We start from the raw sequence: 25,334 nt of genomic DNA, 5'->3' as shown, positions 1-25,334 counted from the left end.
GTTTATAAGGAAGTCCCTAACCTTTTCTGCTATAAATTCCTGTTTACTGTATTACAGTCATTAAAAGACTTTCATTTACAAATAGTCAGCTTTGTTCTCATCCCATTAAAGCTTAGTTTTGTATTTAAATTACTATATTAAACAATTAAGTAAAATATTAAAGAATATTGGATAAAAGGTTCCTCATATCCCTCCATGGTGGTCTTTCCTTTCCTACAACAACTAACCTCACAAATTGTATACACCCCTACACATCTAGACTATAAGTTTTTCACATAAGGGACTTTTTACTACTTTTATCAGTTTGGATAGACAGGTTTCTGATAAAAAATAAATAAATCTGTATCTATTCTGTTTCTATACACAAAGCCCACGTATGTGCGCAGTGCTAGGAAAGACAGTAATAATTAAAGGGACACTGAACCCAAATTTTTTCCTTTCATGATTCAGACAGAGCATGCAATTTTAAGCAACTTTCTAATTTACTCCTATTATCAAATCTTCTTCATTCTCTTGGTATGTTTATTTGAAAAGCAAGAATGTAAGTTTAGATGCCGGCCCATTTTTGGGGAACAACCTTGGTTGTCTCTGCCGATTGGACAGCACCAATTACCAAGCGCTGTCCATAAATCTGAACAAAAAATTGGCTGGCTCCTTGGCTTAGATGCCTTCTTTTTCAAATAAAGATAGCAAGATAACGAATTTAGAAGTAAATTAGAAAGTTGCTTAAAATTGCATGCTTTATCAGAATCACGAAATAAAAAAAATTGGGGTTCAGTATCCCTTTAATAAAAATTATTAGAGCTGTAAAAAAGTGCAAATACAGTTTAAAGGGACAATGTACTACCTTTTATTTCGTATCACTCATGAAACAGCATTTAAACCAAAAATGTGAGGTAAAAGCTGTTTAACATATAACTAATACAGCAATATAAATTATTTACTCCTCACCCATTTGCTAGGTCTAAATGCTCATGGTCAATTAAATAAGTTTTAGCAAAAGGTTTTAGCCAATGAAAATTGGCGGGAAATATAGTGCTGATACAGCTGTATCTGTTTATGCTTAACCCCTTCACTACCGGGAACAAAAGAGCTTTCAGTAGACAACAGATTCAACTAGCTATTTAATCACAGATTAAATTATTATAAATTTACCCAAAATTAAAATAAGTATATAAAATATATTAATCATCACATGCCACAAAAAACTGTAGCTGTCTATCTCAAAATGTGTTTAACTATATATTTATAAAATAGACAACCCAAGATCTAGGCCCATTTTGGCATATTTCATAAAAACATTTGGCAGTCCGATGTATGCAAAATATGATCATAAAAAAAAAAAAAAAAAATGGTTTACACATAACTTAGGCTGTCATAAGACAATTGCTTGCAAAAGTTTCGATAGGATCCCCTGTGTTCAGAATAAGCAGACATTTATTGGCATAAGGCCTGATATAGCAAAAAAGTAACATATGCTTTTGTATTGCATTAAATATAATCCAAGTTGTATTTGGGTAAGGGTTTCAAACCGTAAGGTTATTTAAATGACCTGCTTTGTTTATATTACATATCTTCTTGATAATATAAGTTACAAAATCACATCATAAAACTGTTGGATAGTATAGTTTGTTTAGTCACTATTTGAATTTGCTTTATCAAGAAGTGATTTCGAAATACTTTAAAAAGGTAAATACATTTCATTATAGTATTTTTGGTTTTAGTTTTTCACTATAAAAAAAAAAAAGAGGCGTTACGGTGAGAGAATTTTGAGAACCTTTTGCATAAATTTCTGAATCCCACCACTGGGTGAAGAGGTTTAAATGGCCACAATAGTAAAAAGAAAAATTACATGCTGTAATCCGTTAGAGCATGCAATTGATAGACTAGTGAGCCAGCTCTACTGTGTTTTTAACTCATACAAAAGGGGTTAAACACCAAGTAGAAGTACTGTTTGGAAAACCAACACAGAATCCAATCAGTAGCGCTAGTTAAACAGTTGATTGCAACGATATGTTTTTCTAAGGGATTGAAATCAACCCCAATATGTGCAAGGTATACCCTGTTACGATGTAATAGATAAAATTAGAAACACACTAATAACCTGGTAATAGGCCGCAGTTACAGCACGTTCAATGGCTGAATATCTATATGTACAATAGTAAAGTTAACGGAGGTCTTCGTACTTAAAAAAGGACATGATGTGCAAATGTAAAAGCACTTTAACGTGATGCAGCATAGTTGTAAAACACCATTAGAAAATATCACCTGAACATTTATAAGTTAAAAAAAAAGAAGGGTTTTACCTTAAAAGAAAAAAAGGATTTTAACTTAAAATTTCTTCAGTAGCCACATACAATTTTAAAGGGACTTTAAGAAGCCAATTGGGATGCTAGTCCCAGGACTTTCAAAAGGAGCATGCAACTGGCTTGTGCAGACACAGCCTTGTTTTTTCCCTCCTCAGTTTAAGGAATTTCACTATGAAATCTCATGAGATTTCAGTAAAATCTCATGATATTCCGAGACAAACATGAAACCATCCTGGAGTCATCCGATGATCATCAAACTACTTTAGAAGTCATTTGCCAATCATCAATCTTGTAAAGTCATCAGGTAAGGTAATAAATTACCCGAGTGATGACCTCAGAATGATTATCTTACTGATTACTTCACAAGCATTAACAGCCAGTGAATGAGTAGTCTCATTTAAATATTTTGGCCTGTGGGCACACTTCAGAATAGTTTGAGGACTAGTCTGGATTAATTGATTACTTCAGAATGACTCAGGGAAGATCATGCTCTTAACTGGGGATCATAGTAAAGCAAAGTGTGACATTAGCTCTGATGAAGCAGATTGATTGTTAGTTTTGTTTCCCCCAACATATAGCTGACAGAAGCTGAAGGATAACTGTTCATACAGAACTTACTATTGCGAGTTGAAGAAATGTTGAGGTAAAAAAATCTTTAAATAGAGATATTCAGGTCATTTTCTTGTCAGCATTTTACAGTTAGGATGTATCAATTTTAAGTGATTTAGCATATGGGTAGTATGTTCCTTTAAACACAATTAACTAATATATACGACAACACAGTTTGATAGTAAAAAAATATCTTCCCACATTCCTTCAAAGTTTATTTTTCTCAGGATAAAATAATCCAGGTGTCTAAATTATCAAGAAAAGAAATATTAAAGTGAATGTAAATTTTCACAAATGAAAGCCCTGTTTTTAAAAATACTAATAAAAACAGGGGCACTTTCATTCATGAAAGGTTACATTGCAGCCGAATTTTTTTTTTTTTTTTTTGTTAATACTAACCTTTTCTTCTTTGCAAGCGTGGAACACCAGAGAAGCGATTCCCCCGCCCCCAGGTCGTCTCTTCTTACGTCAGAAATTATGAATCCGGCTTCCTCCAATAACTGCTTCCCCCCCTCAGAGCAAACATTGCCTGAGGCCACGCCGTGATTGGAGGAAGACTGATTTGTCATTTCTGAAGTAAGAAGAGACGACCTGGGGGTGGGGGAATCGCTGCTCCGGTGTTCCATGCTTGCAAGGAAGAAAAGGTAAGTATTTAAAAAAAACGGCTGCAATGTAAACTTTTATGAATAAAAGTGCCCCTGTTTTTAATAGTATTTTTAAAAGCAGGGTTTTCATTCGTGAAAATTTACATTCACTAAGTAAAAGAAAACATATTATCCCAGTCTAAATTTAAAACAATTTATATTGCTACATTGCTGACTTACCCCAAGTAATCCTGCAATTATTTCAATTGCACCAGTCCCCACAGTGGTATACGGTATCTCATTTAAAGGGATTCCTGCATTTTCAAATATGGAATTGGTGTAGAACCAGATCTGAAAATAGAATCAGTAACAATATTTTTCAAATATCTTGATCTTTTATTATAGAAAATAAGAATTTAGATTATATTTAGATGCACAGTTGAAATTGTGACCATAATTTGCAGTGTTTCCCTTTTAAAAGGACATTAAGCACTTGGAGTTTGTAATATAAAATGTTTGATTATATGTATTAAGACAACTGAAATACATATTTTCAGAATTTATTTTGTCATATTTTTCCCCCTGTAATTTAAAGGGACATTCAGGTCAAAATTTAAAACCACATAGATTAATTAAATCTTTAAGCAGAAACAGTTTTGCATTATGCATGTAAAAGTCATCAATGTTCAATTGAAAATTAAAATTTCATTACTCATCTCTCCTAACCTCCATTTGGAGTGTAGTTTTTTTCTGTTGGCTATGAGTACACAGCTTTTCTATAGCCAAACTTTCAGTATAGGTAGAGATAACAAGCAAAATCAGCTATTGCAAATACTAAAATAAGAGTAAAATTATTTATAAACAACTTAACACACTCAAGCAGGTAAAATGGTTAATTGGGAACAAATTAAAATGAGAAAATGTAGTGTTCACTGTCTGTTTAAAGGGTCATAGTCCAAAAATGACGCTCTACTTTGTTAAAACTTGTCATTTTAAGACTAGCGACCCTACATCTGTGTGTTGAACACTTGCAAAGGCCAAACACGCCAGCTGTGTAATTAGCACTGCTGATTGGATCAGCTGCAGTTTCCGCTCTGGAGCAGTGCTCTGCATGTTCCAATCGTTACTTCTATGTGTTTAACCCCTCTGCGGGGGTTAAACACAGAGTGCAGGGTCACTAGTCTAAAAATGACAAACAAATTAGAGGATATAATATGTCTATTATAATAGCCCTTTAACACTGGTATATTACACACATACTTAAATGGATAGTCTGGTCAAAAATAAACTTTCATGATTCAGATAGAGCATGCAATTTTAAGCAACTTTCTAATTTACTTCTATAATTTTTTCTTCGTTCTTTTGTTATCTCTATTTGAAAAAGCAAGATTATAAGCATAGGAGCTTGCCCATTTTTGGTTCAGCACCTGGGTAGAACTTTCTGATTGGTGTCTAAATGTAGCCACCAATCAGCAAGTGCTACCCAGGTGCTGCACCAAAAATGGGCCAGATCATAAGCTTACTTTCAAATAGAGATACCAAGAAAACAAAGAATAATTGATAATAGGAGTAAAATTAGAAAGTTGCTTAAAATTGCATGCTCTATCTGAATCATGAAAATTTAATTTTGACTAGACTATCCCTTTAAGCAGCAAACTAAAGAGACCCATTTATAATCATCTGATTGGTTCCAGCATTGAAGAAAACCTAGGTTACAACATGGCAACAAATTGCTTTATGTACACACAAACAATTTTTCAATATTTAATCCCTTCCCGACGTTAGGACATTACATGCCGTCCTAACTGCGCTGGGTTTTAAACGCCGTTAGGACTGCATGGAGAGTCCTAGCCATTTGGTTGTTCTGCATGGGATTGCGGAGGTGGTGCATAACCTGATAGGCACGATCCCCTGACCCAAACCCATCATTTAAATCTCACAATCGCATTATTTCAATTTATTTACATTGGAACGTTGTCCTGATGTAAACAAATTAGTCCAGTCCTGAAGGGTTAAACAAATAGTATAACTTAAAACAAAATGTACATATAATTCTTAAGCTAATATTTGCTTTGGGTACATCATTCTATTTAGAATTTATTTAGTGTATAAAGTGCCTTTAATACTAACAATAAAAATAAATTACTCTTTATAATAAAATCCTAATATGTGGCACTATAGAGTTATAAATTAAAGTTGCGTTCTTTAGAGTAGGGAATTGCGAGAACTGCAAGAAAAGTATTGTGTTTGGAAAGATGTTCTAGTGCAAAAGGAAATAAACGCTAAATTGAATAGTTATTTCAGTTTGTTGCATTTAATTGCAGGTGCATAAGGCATATGTATATTTGCTCATGCACAGCCAAACTGGTCACTGTGTATTGCAAAAATGTATCTGTTCATAATTTTAATACACTCACGGCTTTCAGCTTTAAAAGGGACATCAGTGTCATAAATAGACACTCATGATTCAGACAGAGCATATCATTTTAAACAACTTTCCAATTTACTTCTGTTAGTTTAAATTTGTCTCCTTTTCTTGTTGGGTTTATCTAGGAAAGCTCAGGAGCAGCAAAGCATCTGGGTGCTAGCAGCGGATTGGTGGATACATATATATATACACACACACACATATACATATACACACACACACACATATACATATATATACACATATACATATATACACACATATACACATATACATACACACATATATATATATATATATATATACATATACATATATATATATATATATATATACACACACACACACACATACATACACAGATTGTCACTGGCTCACCCATGTGTTCAGTTAGCGACCAGTAGTGCGTTGCTGCTTCTTCAACAAATGATACCAAGAGAATTAAGCAAATTTGTTAATAAAAGTAAACTGGAAAGTTGTTTAAAATTGTATGTTATTCATTTTTATTTGTATTGGACTTAAGGGGAGATGAAACACCAATTTTTTTTCTTTCATGATTTAAGTAGAATTAAGAAAAACATTGCCTATATTAATCTTTTTTTAAATAAATAAAAAAAAAAAAAACATTGTTTGGGCCCAATATCTCAAATATTGACTCTACACATTGCACAATGAGGGAAGATATTTTTTTCTTTATTTTTTTTTTATATATACTTATTAAAAGGGACATGATGCCCAAACTTTTAGTTCATGACTCAGATAAAAGGAAATTGATTCTTTTTTAAATTGTACACTTCACAATCTCGGTACAGTGCACATATCACAATGGTTTATAAAAATGCTTTTTATAAGGAAGAAAAAGAAAAAAATTTTTTTTACATATACACACACACACACAATATATATATATATATAGAGTTCCATGTCCCTTTAAGATGGCGCCTTGTATTTTGTATCCAGAGCGCTTATTTCCTACCTTATATAAGTTTACGCTCCCCTACAAGATATAGATAACAAAACTAAAGAAGCAACATCTGACCCACATACCATGTTTTAATAGAGGTTGCAAATGCTAGATTAGTGGATACAAAGTCTTTCAACCAAAAAGTAATTAAATATGTGGCTTACAAGGTTATTGGTTATTTTATAGCTACATAAATGGAAGAAACCATTAAGAAAAAAACAGAAGGTTTGAGTGTCCTGTGGTCATTCATAGAATGTCGTAATAAAACCCGCCTCCTGCAGTTTGATACAAATGCTTATAAAAACGTACCGCATCAATTCCAGATAGCTGCATGCCCATATTAAGCACCACTACAGATAAGGTTTGCCAGAACAGCGAGTGGTCTAACAAAAGCTGGCACACTGAAATGGTATTCACTGATGAGAGCGACTGTTGTTCCTCTTGCATTTCCTCAACAACATCTTGAACATCGTATTCTCCAAGGAAACAACGAAGAGCTGTGAGAAATTAAATAAGATTTGAGCACTATGCAAAGGTTGAAATAAAGTTTAATACATTTTGTTTTTGTGCAACTAGTGTTACTAGGGTTGCCACCTCAGCCATGTTTTCCTGGACACTTATGAGTTATGCATGCTGCAGGGCGTTCAGGTAGGAACATTAACGGGATACTGAGGCCAAATTTTCTCTTTCATAATTCCAATAGAGCATGCAATTTTAGGCAACTTTCTCATTTACACCAATTATCAATTTTTCTTCATTCTCTTGGTATCATATTTGAAAAAGCAGGAATGTAAGATTACGAGCCAGCCCATCTTTGGTTCAGCAGCTTGGTAGTACTTGCTGATCGGTGGCTAAATGCAGCTATCAGCAAGAGCTATCCAGGGTGCTGAACAAAAAAATGGGTCGGCTTGTAAGCTTACATTTCTGCTTTTTCAAATAAAGATAACAGAAAAACAAAGAGTAATTGATAATCGGAGTAAATTAGAATGTTGCTTGAAATTGCATGCTCTATCTAAATCATGAAAGAAAAACATATGGGTTCAGTATTCCTTTAATTTCAACCCTGGACAGCACACAACTAGTGACACTACTGTGATACACAAGTTCTTTATTTTATTATAAGCAGCACTTACATAGGACACAAAAACACCTTGATAGACCACATTAAGTAAATCCTGGTCTAGTTGATTTTGTACAGTAAGATTATGAAGTGATATGGTGCAGGCATATCTGAAGGCCTATTTCATTGGATAAGCCATTAGGGTTGCCATCTTTTCTCTGCCTTTTCTTTCACGTTTGGATCTTAATGAAGGATCTGAATGGACATGTCTACTTAACAGCTTGCTAAAATAATGGACTGTCCAATATACTATTGGACACTTGGCAACTCTACAAGCCCTAGAGCAGGGATGGGGAACCTTGGCACTCCCGATGTTTCAGAACTACATTACCCATTTGAAGGGTCAAGGTTCCCCATCCCTGCCCTAGAGATACGTTAGACAGCTGTAACTGTAGGAGGTGGGGCTCATGCAAAATGTTAAACGGTAAATGCAACAGGTCCAAAATCAACTAAACCACTGGGAAACTTGTGCAGATGGTGTAACCAAGCACCCCTCCATTGTAAGCGAGGCCAAAAAAAATCATGGGAGCTAAAGGCTGCTCTGGGCAGAACAGGTGACAAGTTCAAAAGCTCAAGTCTACAGTCATTGTACAGAACCACAGGTGCATTAATGACTGTACAGACTCAAGCACCGGTGGCAAGCGCTGTTCACACTGAGCTAACCTTCAGAGGCAGGAGAATACCATGACTATGTATAGAATGAGCTGGAAGCATAGACGTCATCAGTCAAGATAGGGGCAAAGGCAGAAAACAAGCAGAATCCATTGACAAAGCTAGAGTAAGAAGCTCATTTATATCTGTTGTGTATCCCTGAACTACTTTGTAAAACTTTTTTTAATTTTTTTTTTTTCCAAGGACAAACATCAAGATCACATACATTGTCTATGAAACAAAACCACTCTTGGGTCTTAGGTTATGGAATCTTAGGTGTGTAATAGGAATAATATAAAGGATTGATCCTTTGAGGATTATGTGTGATTATACCAACTTAAAAAAAAAAAAAAAAACAATTGAAAACTCTATATATAGCTAAGAGGGTATGATAGGTAGGAATTAAGGCCAAACTGTGACCAGTGTTTACTATTCTTAAATATAAAGAACACCTTGTAAATATAGCATTTTTGAACATGGACAAGTGACATGCTTAATGAAAAGAAAAATAGTGAAAGGTGGGGGGGGGGGGGGGGGGGAGTGGTCTGCAGTAGGTTTGAAGCTAGATATAGAAAATATTTTTCTCCCAATTTTCTGCTGTAGTGTGACAATGCGTTCTGGCGTAATGGTGTGGCCATCTAGTGACCGGCGAGGGTTATTAACCTCTTATATGGGAATTAAAGATGACATATATATGTATAAAATGTAGAGTTTTATTCCTCCTACAACCACGGCCACAGGACCAGGATCAAGGTGTATATAAAAAGACAAGAAATCTTAGATATTGTTATGAAATATAAGATAACCTTTCAGGCTACCCAGCAAGTTTTTATACAGCTAACGTGGAGGACAAATAGAAAACAAAAAGTGGTGTGGAGCTGGAACATCAACCATATTAAAAATTTCCATCTCCTATGTTATAGTTTGCAAGGTTGCAGTTAATGAAATGGGTTATACAAAAATATGAATAGAAATATGTTTTAATACATTCGCCCCTTCTAGTCTTCAGTTTCTCGCCTTATTTGGTATAATTTTATGATGCATTGAGAGTGCCATATATCTATTGCAAGAGAAAAACACGATGTCATAATTAACACTAAACATCAAATAAGCCATTTTCATCTCATGTTAAACAAATTATATAACTTGCTACAGATAACCATAACTGAGAACTTGAATTGTTAGTGAACGCAGATTGTGAGATATCGTTACGGATGATGTTAGTAGCATAGATAAGAAGTTCTCTTTAGCCCGCTTCAAAATTTGTGATCATCTGGGCGAGTGCTTCTGGTAAATGCTGCGGGCTCCATGACATAGGGATCAGTAGACCACTAATAAAGAAAATTTCTTCCTGTTGATTCATAGATCCTAGTCCAAGTGCTGGTAATCTACTGCCGCATGTGGGTATACGCAAGGAAATTTCCCAGTAGTTGATGTTGCTCTGATCCTTGTAGGCCCTGTGGTACGATTTCAGGAGGATTTTCTTTTGCATCCGATGGTGACACTGTTGGAGTATGTAGCATTGGATCGGGTGACATAGTGACGTGTGAGGCTGAACGCTCCAGATGATTGAATATCCAAGTAGGCAGCGCAGTGCACGGGTTGCGCTGATCATCTTGAGTGACCCAATCCCCTGATTTAGCCGGGAGAGTGTGTGGGAGAGAAGGCATCTTCTCTGTAACAGGATGTATCTTCCGGTCGCCATCATGTGTTGTGTCTTTCAAAAAGTCCTGTTTAAATTCTTCTGCAGGCGAATGCTTTGTCAATGGTTCAGCGCTCTCTATAAGATCTCTAGGTAGGATCTTTGATAGATTTTGAGTAGCAGGTTCTCTAATTTAGCAAAGCGCTGGTCTATGGTCCGTTCCATTTCGCTCTCCCATGCGGTCGCCATATTGGAATACTTTGCTGGCAGATGGATTGAAGAATAAAGATTTGCTAGACTGCTGAGTTAATAACAATATGTTGTACTGTTAAGTGTTGAAAGGAGGCTCAGTAAGACATGTTTCCACGGTCAGCACTGGTAACCTGGTAGGTCCGGGGAGGGTTGTTGCTTAGGGGTAGGCCGCCGCCTTGGGCCTTATACTTCCGATCTGTGGCCCTGGTTTCAACAAAACAGCATACAGGAGCTAGAATATAGCCACAGATTGCTAATGTAGCTAATACGTGATGAACGATGGAGAAAGATTTGCTGTTAAAGCTCAAAAATCGGCGGATTAGTGAGAATTCTTTCAGAGCTTGCAGAGAATGCGTCCTGTCAGGTACACTGTTGGGACACGCCCCTCGTTTATAAAACATTTTAAACTGTGCTGACATGACAATGTTAAATGACTTAAAATACTTTGTGTATACAGACCACATTTTGCAGATATCTGAACTGGAGCACAGGTGAAATAATCAGCTCATTAGTAAACATGGTTATTTTACCTGCTCTCATCCAAGTTAATCCAGAAAGCCTGGACTGTTGAGGAGACCTGAGAACAGGTTTGAAAACCAGTGCTTTATACGAATCATGAAAGAAAGATTTTGGGTTTCGTGTCCCTTTAATGGGCCCTTATAGACTAAAAATGACATGCTCTAATTGATTAGAGCATATCATTTTAATGCTGTGTGTTTAAGCCCCATAAAGGAGTTAAACACATATAGAAGTACCGCTCAGGACCTTCAGAGCACAGATGGTTCTGAGCAGAACCTACCACTAATAATCAGTGCTAATCTCATAACTCAGCTGCGTGATTTGTGCTGCTGATTGAGTCAGAAAAAAGTTTCCACTTGGAACCAGCGGTGCTCTGCAGTTCCCAATCGGTATTTCAACTATGTGGTTAAGCCCTTTGCAGGGGATAAACACTTAGGGGCCGATTTATCAATGTCTGTCTGACATGATACACTGTAGCATATCATGTCCGACAGACATCGCTGAATGCCGACAGCATTCGCTGTCAGCATTTAACATTGCACAAGCAGTTCACCAGACCTGCTTGTGCAATGCCTTCCCCTGCAGATTCGCAGCCAATCAGCCGCTAGCAGGGGGTGTCAATCACCGTGATCGTATAGGATCGGGCAGATTGCAGACCGCAGCCTCAGAAGCAGCGGCCCAGTTACGGAGCAGCAGTCTTTAGACCGCTGCTTCATAACTGCTGTTTCCGGCGAGCCTAAAGACTCACGTGGAAACAGGGGCATCAAGCTTTATTCGGCTCACCAGGAACACAACAAAAGTGGTTTAAGTCCCTGTGTGGCATGGAGAGGTTCTGTACCAAGATTCTGCTTTTCACCTGTTTGTGGATGGGAAAGGAACTGACACTTCTGTTGGATTAAATATCTATGTGTGTCTTTAAAAATAAATGTTTTAAAAGCAAAATGTTCACTGTGTACCTGTAAACCAAAGGTTAAAATGAATTAGAATGACAGGATCTTGCAAAAGTGTAACATAAGAATAAAACATGGTTTGACCTTTGTTTCCCTCTGGGTAACATGAAAAATCAGGGACACACTGATCAAAAATTAAATGCACATAGATGAATTACATATTTGAATAGAAACAGATTTGCATTATACTTGTATTGGCAAAAATGCTTTTACTCAAACTTATCACTGTTTTAGTGTTAGCAATTTCCACTGCATGTGCAGAGAAGCATAGCTAGGCATCCTCAGTGCACCAGCATGTTAAATACTGCAGTTGCTCAGAGTGCTAGTGGGGCTTATATCACAACAGCAATTAAACAGAGTAATTACCAGATGGAACAATCACCTTAGGCTCTCTGAGCAAGTGCTGTGTTTAAAATGCTAGTGCACGGTGCATACTTAAAGGGAAATGAAACACAATTTTTTTTTCATGATTGAGAAAGAGCATGACATTTTAAACAACTTTCTAATTTACTTCTATTATCTAATTTGCTTCATTCTCTTGATATACTTTGCTGAAAAGCATATCTAGATAGGCTTAGTTGCTGCACATAGATGCCTCGTGTGATTGGCTCATCCATGTGCATTGCTGTTTCTTCAACAAATGATAGCTAATGAATGAAGCACATTAGACAATATAAGTAAATTGGAATGTTGTTTAAAATTGTATTCTCGACTTGAATCATGAAAGAAAATTGTTGGGTTTAGTGTCCCTTTAAATACAATTTTGAAACAGCTATAGCTTTTATTAGAAGCATTTTTGGCAATACCTTTTATATTACAATGATTCTTCTGTTCAAAACGGAAATGCATCCATGTGGATTCTAATGTCCCTTTAAAAGGACTCTTGAATTTAGTATATGGAAAACACTTTAGTTGAATTTAAAAATAAGTAATTTTCTTTTTGGACAGGTTTCAGTTTTCTTTAATTTCCCTGTCGACTGTATCATGTGACAGGAATCAGCCAATCTCAGACTCGTATTGGCATATACTGTAAACTCTTGCACAGGCTTAGTTGGAGCGGGTACCTCAGTAAGCGTGCACATAGAAAGATTGTGCACAGTTTGATAATCGAAAATAAACTGGAATGTCTCAAACTTGTGTGCTGTGAATCATGAAAGACAAATTTTGCCCTTAAAGGGATAGGAAATTCAAAATTAAAGTTGCATGATCCAGATAGAGCACTGGTTTTCAAACCTGTCCGCAGGTCTCCCTAACAGGCCACATTTTGAGGATATCTTAACTGGAGCACAGGTGAAATAATCAGCCAATTAGTAAACATAGCTATTTTACCTGCTCTCATCCAAGGTAATCCTGAAAACCTGGCCTGTTGGGGAATTTTAAGACACTTAAATTCACTTCTATTTTAAAATGTGCTTCATTCTCTTGTTATCCCTTGTTGAAAAAGAACATACGCATAATCCTACACTAGGAGGAGCTAGTTGCTGATTGGTGCCTGCACACAATTGCTAGCTGCTAGTAGTGCAATGCTGCTCCTTCAGAAAACGATAACAAGAGAATTAAGCAAATTTAATAGAAATACATTGGAAAGTTGTTTCCTGCGGGGGTTAAAGTGTCTACATCGGAACAACTGTTCCGATGTAAACAATTTGAAATCTCGCGATCGTGCAAGTGATCATGAGATTTCAATGATGGGATCACGTTAGGGGGGTGTCCCTATGATGCTGGCACTCCCTCCAGACCACAATCCCATCAGGGAAGCGCCAGTGGCTTCAGGAAACCCATCCGGTTAGGACATTGTATCCCGTCCATCGGCATTAAAGCCCAGAAAATTTTTGACAGAATACAACGCCGTAACGGCGTTAAAAGGGTAAAAAAATTGTATGTTCTATCCAAATCATGAAAAAAATGTTGGGTTTGCTCTCCCTTTAAAAAGGGGACATGAAACCCAATTTTTTTATTAATAATTTAGATATAGAGCACAATTTTTAAAATGTTTTCAATTTACTTCTATTATCAAATTTGCTACTATGTTATTCTTTGTTGAAGAGATATCTGGATAGGTAGCGTGCACATATCTGGAGCCCTACATGACATGAAACAGCGCTGCCATCTAGTGCTCTTGCCAATGTAGAACATTGCTGCAAACACGTGCATGCTCCTGAACTTACTGTCCTCCTTTTCAACAAAGGATAACCAGAAAACAAAGTAAATTTGATAATAGAAGTAAATTGGAAAGTTGTTGGGAGGGGGGACTTAAGCTCCTCTTTTTTTTCCTTTTTTTTTGAGAAAGGAACATATGAAGTATAATAGAAATTGTTCCTAAAAGCCAAAAAAAATAAAAATTGGAAGGCTAAGGTATGGAGAACAAAACAGATATTAATATCTAGTTGTAAACAAATATTGAATACAATTCTTATTTCTTTCCCTCTTCTTGCTATTTTTTTTTTTTTGGTTAAACCTACAATTAAAAAGTGAATGTAAATTTTGATGCTAAAGTGCCTGGTTTTTAAAAATTTGATTAAAAACAGGGGCGCTTTAATTCATCAAAATTTACATGTAACACTTCATATTAGCGGAGAATGTGATCACCATTTCATTTCAGACCAATTTAAATTTACCATTTATTCTAGATTAATCTAATTTAGCTATAGATTTGATTTGTAAAGAACATACTGATGCTTGAAATCTAATGCAGTTCTAAATTTCATTTATAGATTTTATATATATATATATATATATATATATATATATATATATATATATATATATATATATAAAAATTAGTTAGATATTAAACACTGAATAAATGCAAGATAGAATGATGCATTCAAAGAAAAAAAAGATTAGTCTGAGAATAATGTAGATGTATTTTTTAAAGTTTCATTAGCTGTCTAAATATTGACAAAATAGGCGTTAAGTTTTAGTATCTATAAATAATGGGAACTGCAACGTTGTAACTTAGGTTACCTTCTCTGCTGTGCCCAATTAGGGAGTGTTATAAATAGTTCAAAAGAGTGCTGCCAATTGCGATTTGGAATATCGGTGTTCTGCACTTCCATTTCTAAACAGGAACTAAAAAGCTCACAAATTCAGAATGGAATTACAGGGAAAGGGGACAAAATAAATAATGAAAGTATATTGCAGAGTTTTATTTATATATACGATTTATCATTTTATATTACCATCTCAAAGTGATTAATGTCCCTTTAACATTTGCCAGCTGCACAAAATATATTCTTTTACTTTACCAAAAAGAAGATGAAACAAAATTACCTGTCCTACAGTGGGTATAGAAAAAAAATTACCACCCTTGAAAATAATCACATTTTGTTGCTTTGCAGCCTGACTAAGACAGACACAGTTTTTGTTTATCCAGTTATATCTTTCACTTGGATGTTATAAGTTGCACTGTGTAATTTCAACACCAACATACCAGGCAAAAATGAAGACAGCTCAAAAACAGAATAGAGTTGGAAATGAGTTGGAAAAAGGATCACCCCCTTGTGTCAGTATTTTGTTGAACCATCTTTTGCTTAAATTACAGCATTTAGTCTGTTGGGATATGTCTCTACTAACTTTGCACTTCTAGTCTGTGTAATATTTGCCCACTCTTCTTTGCAGAACTGCTCCAGTTCTGTTACCTTTGATGGTGACCGTCCTGCCACAAATATTCAATGAGGTTTAAGTCTGGGCTCTGACTAAGCCATGCAAGGACATTCACCTTTTTCTCCTTCAACCACCTTGTGGTCATTTTTGATGTGTACTTTTGGTCATTGTCATGTTGGAAGGTACAACCTTCTTCCCATTGACCACTTCCTGGCAGAGGGCAGCAGATTGTTCTCAAGAATTTGACGGTATTTTGCCCCATCCATTATTCCTTCTATCCTGACAAGTGCTCCAGTGCTTGCTGCATAGAAACGCCCCCATGACAGGGTATTACCACCTCCATGCTTTACTGTAGATATGGTGTTATTTCTATGGTGAGTTGTATTAGATTTCCTCCAGACATATCCTCTGGTGTTGATGCCAAATAATTCAATTTTAGTCTCATCTGACCATAAAACCTTTTTCCATGTGGCCTCAGAATCTCCTAGGTGTGTTATGGCAAAGCAACCCTCCCATACAAGCCACATTTGTGGAGAATGCATGATATTGTTGTCACATGCACACAATTACCATCATTGCAACTGCTTAAGAGTTGCTGTGGGCCTCTTGGTAGCTTCTCTGACTAGTTTCTTCCTGGCTCTTTTATTCAGTTTGAAGCAAAGTCCTGATCCAGTGAGGGTCTGTGTTGTACTAGATACCATCCACTTCTTAATAATAGACTTCACTGTGCTTCTAGGCATTGAAAAAAACATTTGATATTTTCTTGTATCCATCTCCTGACTTTTGCCTGTCCACAAAATTATCCAGGAGATCTTTTGACAGTGCCTTGCCGCCCATAGTTGATTGTTTGCTTCATTTGCACTACCAGGGACTGAGATGCTCCAGGAAAGCTCTTTTCATGTTGAGCTAATATGCCCACAGCTGATCACAGTTGAAGGTCAATTGGCTTTGTGTGTGCCATTGAGAAGGCGATTAGCTACACCTGATTAAGTTTACAAGTAATTTTAGGAGGGGTGATCCTTTTTCCAACTCAGCGATTCTGTTTTTGAATTGTCTTTATTTTTGCCTGACATGTTGGTGTTATATCTTTTACTTGGATGTTATAAGTGGCACGGAGTAATTACAACTGGATAAACAAAAACTGTGTCTGTCTTTATGTCAGGCTACAAAGCAACAAAATGCGATTATTTTTAAAGGGGGGGGGTGATTCTTTTCAATACCCACGGTATGTAAATTAGTGATGCAAGTTATCAAAATAAATATTTACAGCTTTTTTTTTTTTTTTTTTCTTCCCAAAGATAATACTTCTGGATAGTGAACCCTACGTTTTTTGTTTTAGTTGTACTCATTCAATTAGCACGTTTGTTTTTATTGTTTGCTACAAAATGTGGTTAGAATATTTAAATTGTGTATTATTATAAATAGTAATCATAACTAATAATTATTAATAACCATAATAATGCTAATAACAAATAATTTTACCATTATAGTGGTTGTTCCTGAGTAGTAACTTTGTATATGCCTGGGAAAATATGTTACTTTATTTCACCAGTCAGAGATAGACACACATATATATTGAAGTGCCAAACCTTATACACACAGATTTCTTAGCATGCTCATACATTCAATTAGTAAAACATTTTCTTCCACTTCCTCCCAATTTCAGCCAGACAACTCCACAAATTTTATTGTATGACTATTAGCACCAAATCGTAAAAGTTCTTTGTACAGTTTATACAAAATTACACTGCAGGTTCATTTTTTGTTTAGTGTTCTTAAAACAATTGTAATCAAGAAAATCAGAATCTCTTATGTCAGCTTTTCTGTTAGACTTTTAATTAATAAAATAAATTTTGGTTGAAATGCTACACGATTGTGTTAAACTATGCATTGAAGAATAAAATTAATTGCATTTGGAAACGTATAGCCTACTCTAATAATTACAGTAAAAGATAAGAGGCAATAATCCCTCCCCCATTCTGTTTTCCTGACTCCTTGCCGTCTGTTGATTATGAGTCATTATAACAGGCAACAGCATTGTCTTGATATCAAATGATCATTGCTTTGTACATGCCGGGCAATCCAACATACCGACAGAAAGAAGAGGAACAGTAAAAAGGAGCACAGGTAGAATTCTTTTCCTTCCCTTAGGGAGGCAATCAAAATGAAAGACAAGACTGGTAAGGAAACGAAGCATTCATCTTTCAAAGTGTTTCTAGGCTATTGAAGTGAGTTAATGCAAGGCTACAAAAAGTACAATCCCGTCAAATGTACAAGACCACAAAAGTTTAGATTAATAATTTAACACATCTATTATACACCAGCCAATTTCCTATGACCAACACTAAAGGTTGTAGCTACTTATTATGCTAAATTACTGTATAATGTGGTGAGTAGGCATCGGAGTGTGCATATCAAGACAGTTGGACTTGGAAATACTCACTGCTGTGAATACCACCTAGGGGGTGTAAATACGCCACTGTATCTCAATTGGCTGAACGTGACACGTCAAAGAAAAAAAAAATGTAGGAAAAATATTTAATCTTTAATAAGCAAATTGCTACTTTTTGTTAGATGCCTGTTATTTAAGATGGTTTGCTTTAAAGTTGAATATGGATAAATAAAAACCCCAAAAACCTTTTCTATATTTTGTATCCATATCCATTAGATTTTATGATTCCTTGGTAGTCACACTTCAGGAGAATGACAAAGCAAAATGTTGGAAAAGCATTAGTATAAAGCAAGTCCCCTCTGCCAAAATTTACAAGAGAGCGCGCACCCCAAACCATCTTATAGATTTGTTTTTCTCTCTTTAAAGAAAATTGTAATAATTTATTTCTAGTTTTGATTTGGGGAATTTACATCTGATCCAGGATTCACACACCGCTCTCAACAGCTGATTCTGTTCAACAAATAGAGAGCCTCCCTTGAGTTTAACACAGGAGCAGCAAAGTGAAACTCAACAATTGCTGATCAAGACGAATGCAAATCAGTCTGGAGTGATTTCAGTGCCTTTCTTCCACCTGCATCACACACTTTTTCTTATTCCAGCAGGACATAGCAAGTTTAATTGTTGGCTCTTAAAAACCATTCTATGTTTTGAAAAATTCTGCTGCTGCTTGCAGTTTCCATAGAAAAGTGCGCAATATCACTGCTCCCACGCCTCCCCTTATATGCTCTAGCACCCCCCTGGAGAGGCCGCTACACAATTTGAAAAACACTGGTATTCAGAGTAATCTTGTACAGGACCCCTTTAGGGTTGTTAGAGGAAGAAAAATGTAAGTTGTTTTTTTAGCCAAATACTGATTCAATTAAAAGAACATTAAACACAATATAATTTATTTTTTTTTTTTTTTTATTTTTTTATTTTTTTTTAAGTACAGGTAGCCCTCAGTTTTATGTCGGGGTTAGGTTCCAGAAGGAATGGTTGTAAATCGAAACCGTTGTAAATTAAAACCCAGTTTATTATGTAAGTCAATGGGAAGTGAGGGAGTTTGGTTCCAGGCCCCTCTCAAAATTGTCATAAGTAACACCAAATACATTATTTTTAAAGCTTTCAAATGAAGACTTTAAATGCTAAACAGCATTATAAACCTAATTAAATAATCACACAACACAGAATATATAATTAAACTAAGTTAAATGAACAAAACATTTGCTAAACAGCATTATAAACCTAATAAAAAAAATCACACAACACAGACTTTACTTGCATATTTTTTGCAAACAGTTCTTTCTATGCATTCTAATCTGGACTGATTTATAGACAGGAAGATCTTGTTCCTTTGAAAGCTGCTCGATAGCTCAGGTCTAGCTAACTACACTGATTATTTTCAGCCTGCTTGTGTGCTTGGCTTGCATATCTTTGCTGCCACACAAGCGGACAGCTCCACCTACTGGCTATTTTAATCAATGCACTGCTTCTAAATGCTTTTCAATAGCAGTCACATGACCGAAAAAAAGGTTGTTATTCTGAAACGGTGCAAATTGAACCGTTGTAAACCGAGGGCCACCTGTATAGTAGTGAGGCCATTCCCCACCTTTCACTAGTCCTGGGTGCAGCCATGTTGAAATCTAGCTTTCATTGCATTCCAAATGCTGTTTGTGTAGCAACTCTCCTTCAGATACTTGCAATGTAACCTAGGTTCCAAAATGGCAGCTGCCATAAATTAGAGAAAGGTGTATAAATATATTTAGCATTTAAAGTCCCTTTAATAAGCAGCTGCACAAATGAAAAACAAACATCTGAAATCTTTTCTTTGCATTATTTTACTCACCATCTATAGTGCCATGCACATTGTTTTTATCAATGAGAAGATAACGAGGACTTTCTGGGAACCATGGAAGGAGCATCAGCTGAATAAAGGTGGGAATCACAACCAAGGAAAGAAAGAGGGGCCAGGATTCGTCCTGTTAGAAATAGAATTCAGTCTATGAAATTGCACAGCATTGCAGGACTTGTACATCAACATATGGACATCTGTACAAAAAGAAGGCGAATAATTATACCCCAGTTGTGCAGTGTGTGTGAGATATATATATATATATATCTATATATATATCTATATATATCTATATCTATCTCTAAAGCAAATCTCAAATAAAGCCATAGCTGGAAGGGAAGTTAAAATGATACATTTTTATTCATTTCTTTTTTCCAATAACATTAAAAAAAATGTAATTGAGGTGCTAATGAAGCACAGACATACAAAGTATAACCTCACAGATGAAATGTAATGTGCAACTGACCTGACCCAAAAGTTCTGGAAGGCCAAGAACTTGTGCACAGAAAACCCCAAGACAGATAAAGATACTAGGGAACATGCCCAAAAATCCACGTAAATTCTTTGGGGCAATTTCACCCAAATACATTGGAACCACACTTAGGGAAATACCTATATAAAAAAAAAAAAAAAAAAAAATTACCTAAAATTATCTATAAAAAGATAATACATTGCTAACATGCAAATTTAGTGTTATTTTTTCACCTTTAAAATACAAAGCTAAAACAGGTAAATCTGAAATCGTTAACAAAATTAGATTTAAAGAGGTTTGAAGTTTTTACTGTACTAAACTGGTCTTTCAAGAAAATGTACAAAATGGAAATCTCAAAATAAGTCTCAATAAAATGTCTCGGATGAACAAATGAGGGGTATATTTTAACCTAGGCTAATTAGACCTGTACCTAGAACAGTAGGTACGGGCAGCAAATTATATGGAATAGTTCCTTCACCAGATTCCTTCCCACTATTCTATCATCAAAAAGTCTATTCCTTTATCTACAAATGAATGATCCTTAGTTGTCTATTTAGGGTAAATGACTCTTCCATGTCTCCCTAGCCTCCATTAGTGAGATGCAACATTTAGCTAAAATAGTTGAGGGGTGAGCGTTGGGGGCAGCATGCTTACCAGTTCCTAGGAAAGGTAAAAAATTAAAATACATCCCTGGAGCAAATATAAAAAATGTATTTGGATAAATATTATTATTATATATAAACCCCTGACTCTACCACAACATGAAGCAAATACACTAAAAATATGTTAGACAGTATGTGGCTTAATCAAATATTTTTTGTAATTTATGAATACCTACCTGAGTGAATGCCAGTGATACATCTCCCAATGATTACCATTTCTGGCGATTGAAAGAAACGACTGAATCCCATCAAACCACCAGCAAGGAAAACCAATGGTGTGCTCCAAATTACAGTCCCCTTCCTACAAAATTTTAAGCAGTGCTTATTATATAATATAATTTTTGAACAGAAATGAAATATTGATATACAGAATATCATGAGGTTAATAGGTTTGCACATCTTTTCCAAACTCTGTATTCCTGAAAATGAAGTTAGTATTTTATGAGCAAACAAATAAGTCCAGCTAGTCCATCTGTTTTTATTTTTTTGCTGCCATAAATGGCAAATTTAAAATCAAAATAGTAGTCTAATTTGAAGCTTGTTACAAGGTTACGTTTTTTTTGTTTTTTTTTAAACATTCTTAAAATGTAGAAACCTTAGTCGAGTCATCTTATGCAATTGGAACTTGTGGGTCAAGACCTATTAATGACTTATATTGGTGTATTCTATGAATCATTTATGCACTGGGTTGTCTTGCCAACATAGACCAGTCCAAAGGGACATTTAATAAACATAAGAGAATTGTGAATTGTGTAAATGCTTCATTTATCTTGAATCTTTGTCCTTTCCTAGTGTATTTATAAAATATATCTCACAGTGCTTCACCCAATGAGATTCCTTATGGCTCATAGGAATGAGGGTACCTAGCTGACCCTAAATATAGAAAGCAAAAATAACCAAGATCCAAGGAGCACCTATAATACAAGGCTAAGGATATGTACTTGTATAGAAAGGTGTTTACATTTATTTAAAACAATTATTTAAAAAATTAAAAACATGGATCCATGTGACATATACCTTGATGGGTACCGATATTAATAGTAGTGATTATCTTAAGTTTTTAAATTCCTTAAAATATCTTAAAATACCTTAATATCTTAAAATTCCTTAAAACAAAACATATCAAGTCCAGACAATGCAATAGTTCTGCATGTGCAAATTGAAAGAAAATAGTCCAATTATGATTGTCTTCCTGATCCAATTAGTGGGAATAAAAAGACAATGGATCTTTGAGGGATAGTGAGTTCCTTCCCAGACTTAGTGAGAGATGTGAGATATTAAAAAAAATATATTACGTAAAATTATTTGAAAAAAAATACAAAAAAAAAAAAAATGTGTAAACTGAAAATCCATGTTAGTGATAACAAAATTAACAAGTTACTAAATTGGCTTAAAAGATGGCTTAAAAATGACTTAATGGAAAAAAGGTGTAAAAATAAAGTGAAAGAATGCAAAATGAAAAAATATATGTGTAGAGAAAGAAGGTTGTATAACGTGTCAATGAAATCCAAATGATGAGTTTTAAAGTGTGATGTGTCCTTTCCTAGTGTATAATGCTGTGCCATACTACTGTACACCACAATCATAGCACAGCAATATTCCTTTTATTTTATAAAGGGACTCTGTTGTGGGACTCTTTATTTAACATAAAATTTTTTTTAAAAAAAATATATATCATATTCGTAATTTTGAAATAAACCAAAATGTAATAAAAGGGGAATTTTCTTGCAATGCCTTATTATCAAGCACATAACTAATCCTATTTGCTAGGCTTTCTAATAAGAACCAAAGAGGAGATCTATTTGTTGTAATGAGGTAACACACAGTCACCAATCAGCAAGTGCTATCCAGGGTGTTGAACCAAAGATGGGCCACCTCGTAAGCCCTGCTTCAAATAAAGATACCAAGAGAACAAAGAAAAATTGATACTAGGAGTAAATAAGAAAGTTGCTTCAAATTGCATGCTCTATCTGAATCATGAAATAAAAAAACATGGTTCAGTATCCCTTTAATCTTACAGCCATACATGAAAGCCATTATTTACTTTATTATTTCAGCTCCATAACCCTTGTATAACACCCCACTCCCCCACCCCAAAAAAAAAAAAAAAAGGAGGAAACGATCCTCAAATGGACGTTAGTCAAAAATAAAACTTATGATTGGAGTGTACAATTGTTTTTAATTTTTTTTTTTAAACAACACTTTTCAATGTACTTTTTCTCATCAAATGTTCTCTCTTGGCATTATTTTTTTGAGACGTTGTTCCTTTTACACTAGAACAGACAGGTAGGAAAGGTTATGTATGCTTTAATGCTGTTGCTTGTTCCCAGGTTGTATGCTTTAATGCTGTTGCTTGTTCCCAGGTTGAGGCTATAATGCTGTTGCTTGTTCCCAGGTTGAGGCTATAATGCTGTTGCTTGTTCCCAAGGTTGAGGCTATAATGCTGTTGCTTGTTCCCAGGTTGAGGCTATAATGCTGTTGCTTGTTCCCAGGTTGAGGCTATAATGCTGTTGCTTGTTCCCAGGTTGAGGCTATAATGCTGTTGCTTGTTCCCAGGTTGAGGCTATAATGCTGTTGCTTGTTCCCAGGTTGAGGCTATAATGCTGTTGCTTGTTCCCAGGTTGAGGCTATAATGCTGTTGCTTGTTCCCAGGTTGAGGCTATAATGCTGTTGCTTGTTCCCAGGTTGAGGCTATAATGCTGTTGCTTGTTCCCAGGTTGAGGCTATAATGCTGTTGCTTGTTCCCAGGTTGAGGCTATAATGCTGTTGTTTGTTCCCAGGTTGAGGCTATAATGCTGTTGCTTGTTCCCAGGTTGAGGCTATAATGCTGTTGCTTGTTCCCAGGTTGAGGCTATAATGCTGTTGCTTGTTCCCAGGTTGAGGCTATAATGCTGTTGCTTGTTCCCAGGTTGAGGCTATAATGCTGTTGTTTGTTCCCAGGTTGAGGCTATAATGCTGTTGTTTGTTCCCAGGTTGAGGCTATAATGCTGTTGCTTGTTCCCAGGTTGAGGCTATAATGCTGTTGTTTGTTCCCAGGTTGAGGCTATAATGCTGTTGTTTGTTCCCAGGTTGAGGCTATAATGCTGTTGTTTGTTCCCAGGTTGAGGCTATAATGCTGTTGTTTGTTCCCAGGTTGAGGCTATAATGCTGTTGTTTGTTCCCAGGTTGAGGCTATAATGCTGTTGTTTGTTCCCAGGTTGAGGCTATAATGCTGTTGCTTGTTCCCAGGTTGAGGCTATTATGCTGCCGTTTGTTCCCAGGTTGAGGCTATTATGCTGCCGTTTGTTCCCAGGTTGAGCGCTTGTTTTTATTTATGCAAATTATGACCCTGAGGGAAGTCTCCCAAGGGTGATACAGGAAGTCAGACATGGACCCATTGCTCAGTGTGCTTAGAGGGATATGGCTGCACCTCACTTGCGAGGTCCACAATAGGCCAAAATGTACGTCTGGGGTTTTGCTGTTTCTCTCATTCAGAGAGGGATTGCCTGGTATTTCGGGGCTTGACTGCACTGTTAAGTCAGGATCAAATTGATATGCTACAGGAAAGTTCTTCTCTGTGAAAGCACATGTTGAGCAAAAAGAGGCTGCTTCTTGGGTGACAACTGACCATAGAACAAGGTATTATGCTGTTCGTTCTCAGGTTGAGCACTTCTCTGTTTTTATTTATGAAGGTTATGTATGTGTTAAGCAAATTGGAACCTTTTTTTAAAAAAAAAAAAAAAAAAAAAAAAAAAAAAAAATCAGAATTATTAAAGCTAAATTTGGACTTTCATGTTACATTAAAGGGATATGAAACAGTGCTCCTTCAGTAGAAAAATAAGTTAAATCAAAAGTAAAATATAAAAAACAGATTGTGTTAATCAGTAAACAACTTACTTGTTTTCTTGCTAAATTAGCACTTAGAAATTCTCAGTGTATCCAATGTCTACAGCTAGATATTAGCAGACATTATACGACTTAAGTTCTATTTTCACATGATTTTTGGAGCTAAAGTCATCTACTGAGCATAGCCACTAAACTGATTTCAGCTAGAGCAGATATCTCCTATTAACACATGAAAGGGAAAGCTGCTTATTTTGCCTTCCTGCAGGGACCCAAGCCCCCTTGTGGGTTATGACAGAAATTAAATGGACCCTACCAAAAAATGAATAAAAAAGGTGAAATCCTATGAAAATGACATTCCAATGCTTTCTATTAAATATAACCCACTGTTTAGTCATTTTTTATTACTAAAATTTAAAAAAAATATATTTTTATATCCATTTAAGTGTTTTTGTTTCCCA

General features: G+C 35.6%; 1 protein-coding gene across 1 annotated transcript in view; it reads right to left on the bottom strand.

The window, feature by feature from the left end:
* LOC128640130 (solute carrier family 2, facilitated glucose transporter member 9) overlaps positions 1-25,334 on the bottom strand; it is a 146,643-nt gene that overhangs the window by 87,362 nt on the left and 33,947 nt on the right. The window contains exons 4-8 of the mRNA XM_053692482.1: positions 21,228-21,352; positions 20,384-20,529; positions 19,912-20,044; positions 7,204-7,391; positions 3,743-3,853 (exon numbers count right to left, since the gene is read on the bottom strand). Coding sequence (XP_053548457.1) covers positions 3,743-3,853; positions 7,204-7,391; positions 19,912-20,044; positions 20,384-20,529; positions 21,228-21,352 — 703 coding nt within the window. The remainder of the gene's footprint in view (positions 1-3,742; positions 3,854-7,203; positions 7,392-19,911; positions 20,045-20,383; positions 20,530-21,227; positions 21,353-25,334) is intronic.

This window comes from Bombina bombina, chromosome 9, assembly GCF_027579735.1.
Source record: "Bombina bombina isolate aBomBom1 chromosome 9, aBomBom1.pri, whole genome shotgun sequence".
In the NCBI taxonomy this organism is placed as follows: domain Eukaryota; kingdom Metazoa; phylum Chordata; class Amphibia; order Anura; family Bombinatoridae; genus Bombina; species Bombina bombina.
This window is presented reverse-complemented; position numbering and strand designations above follow the sequence as displayed.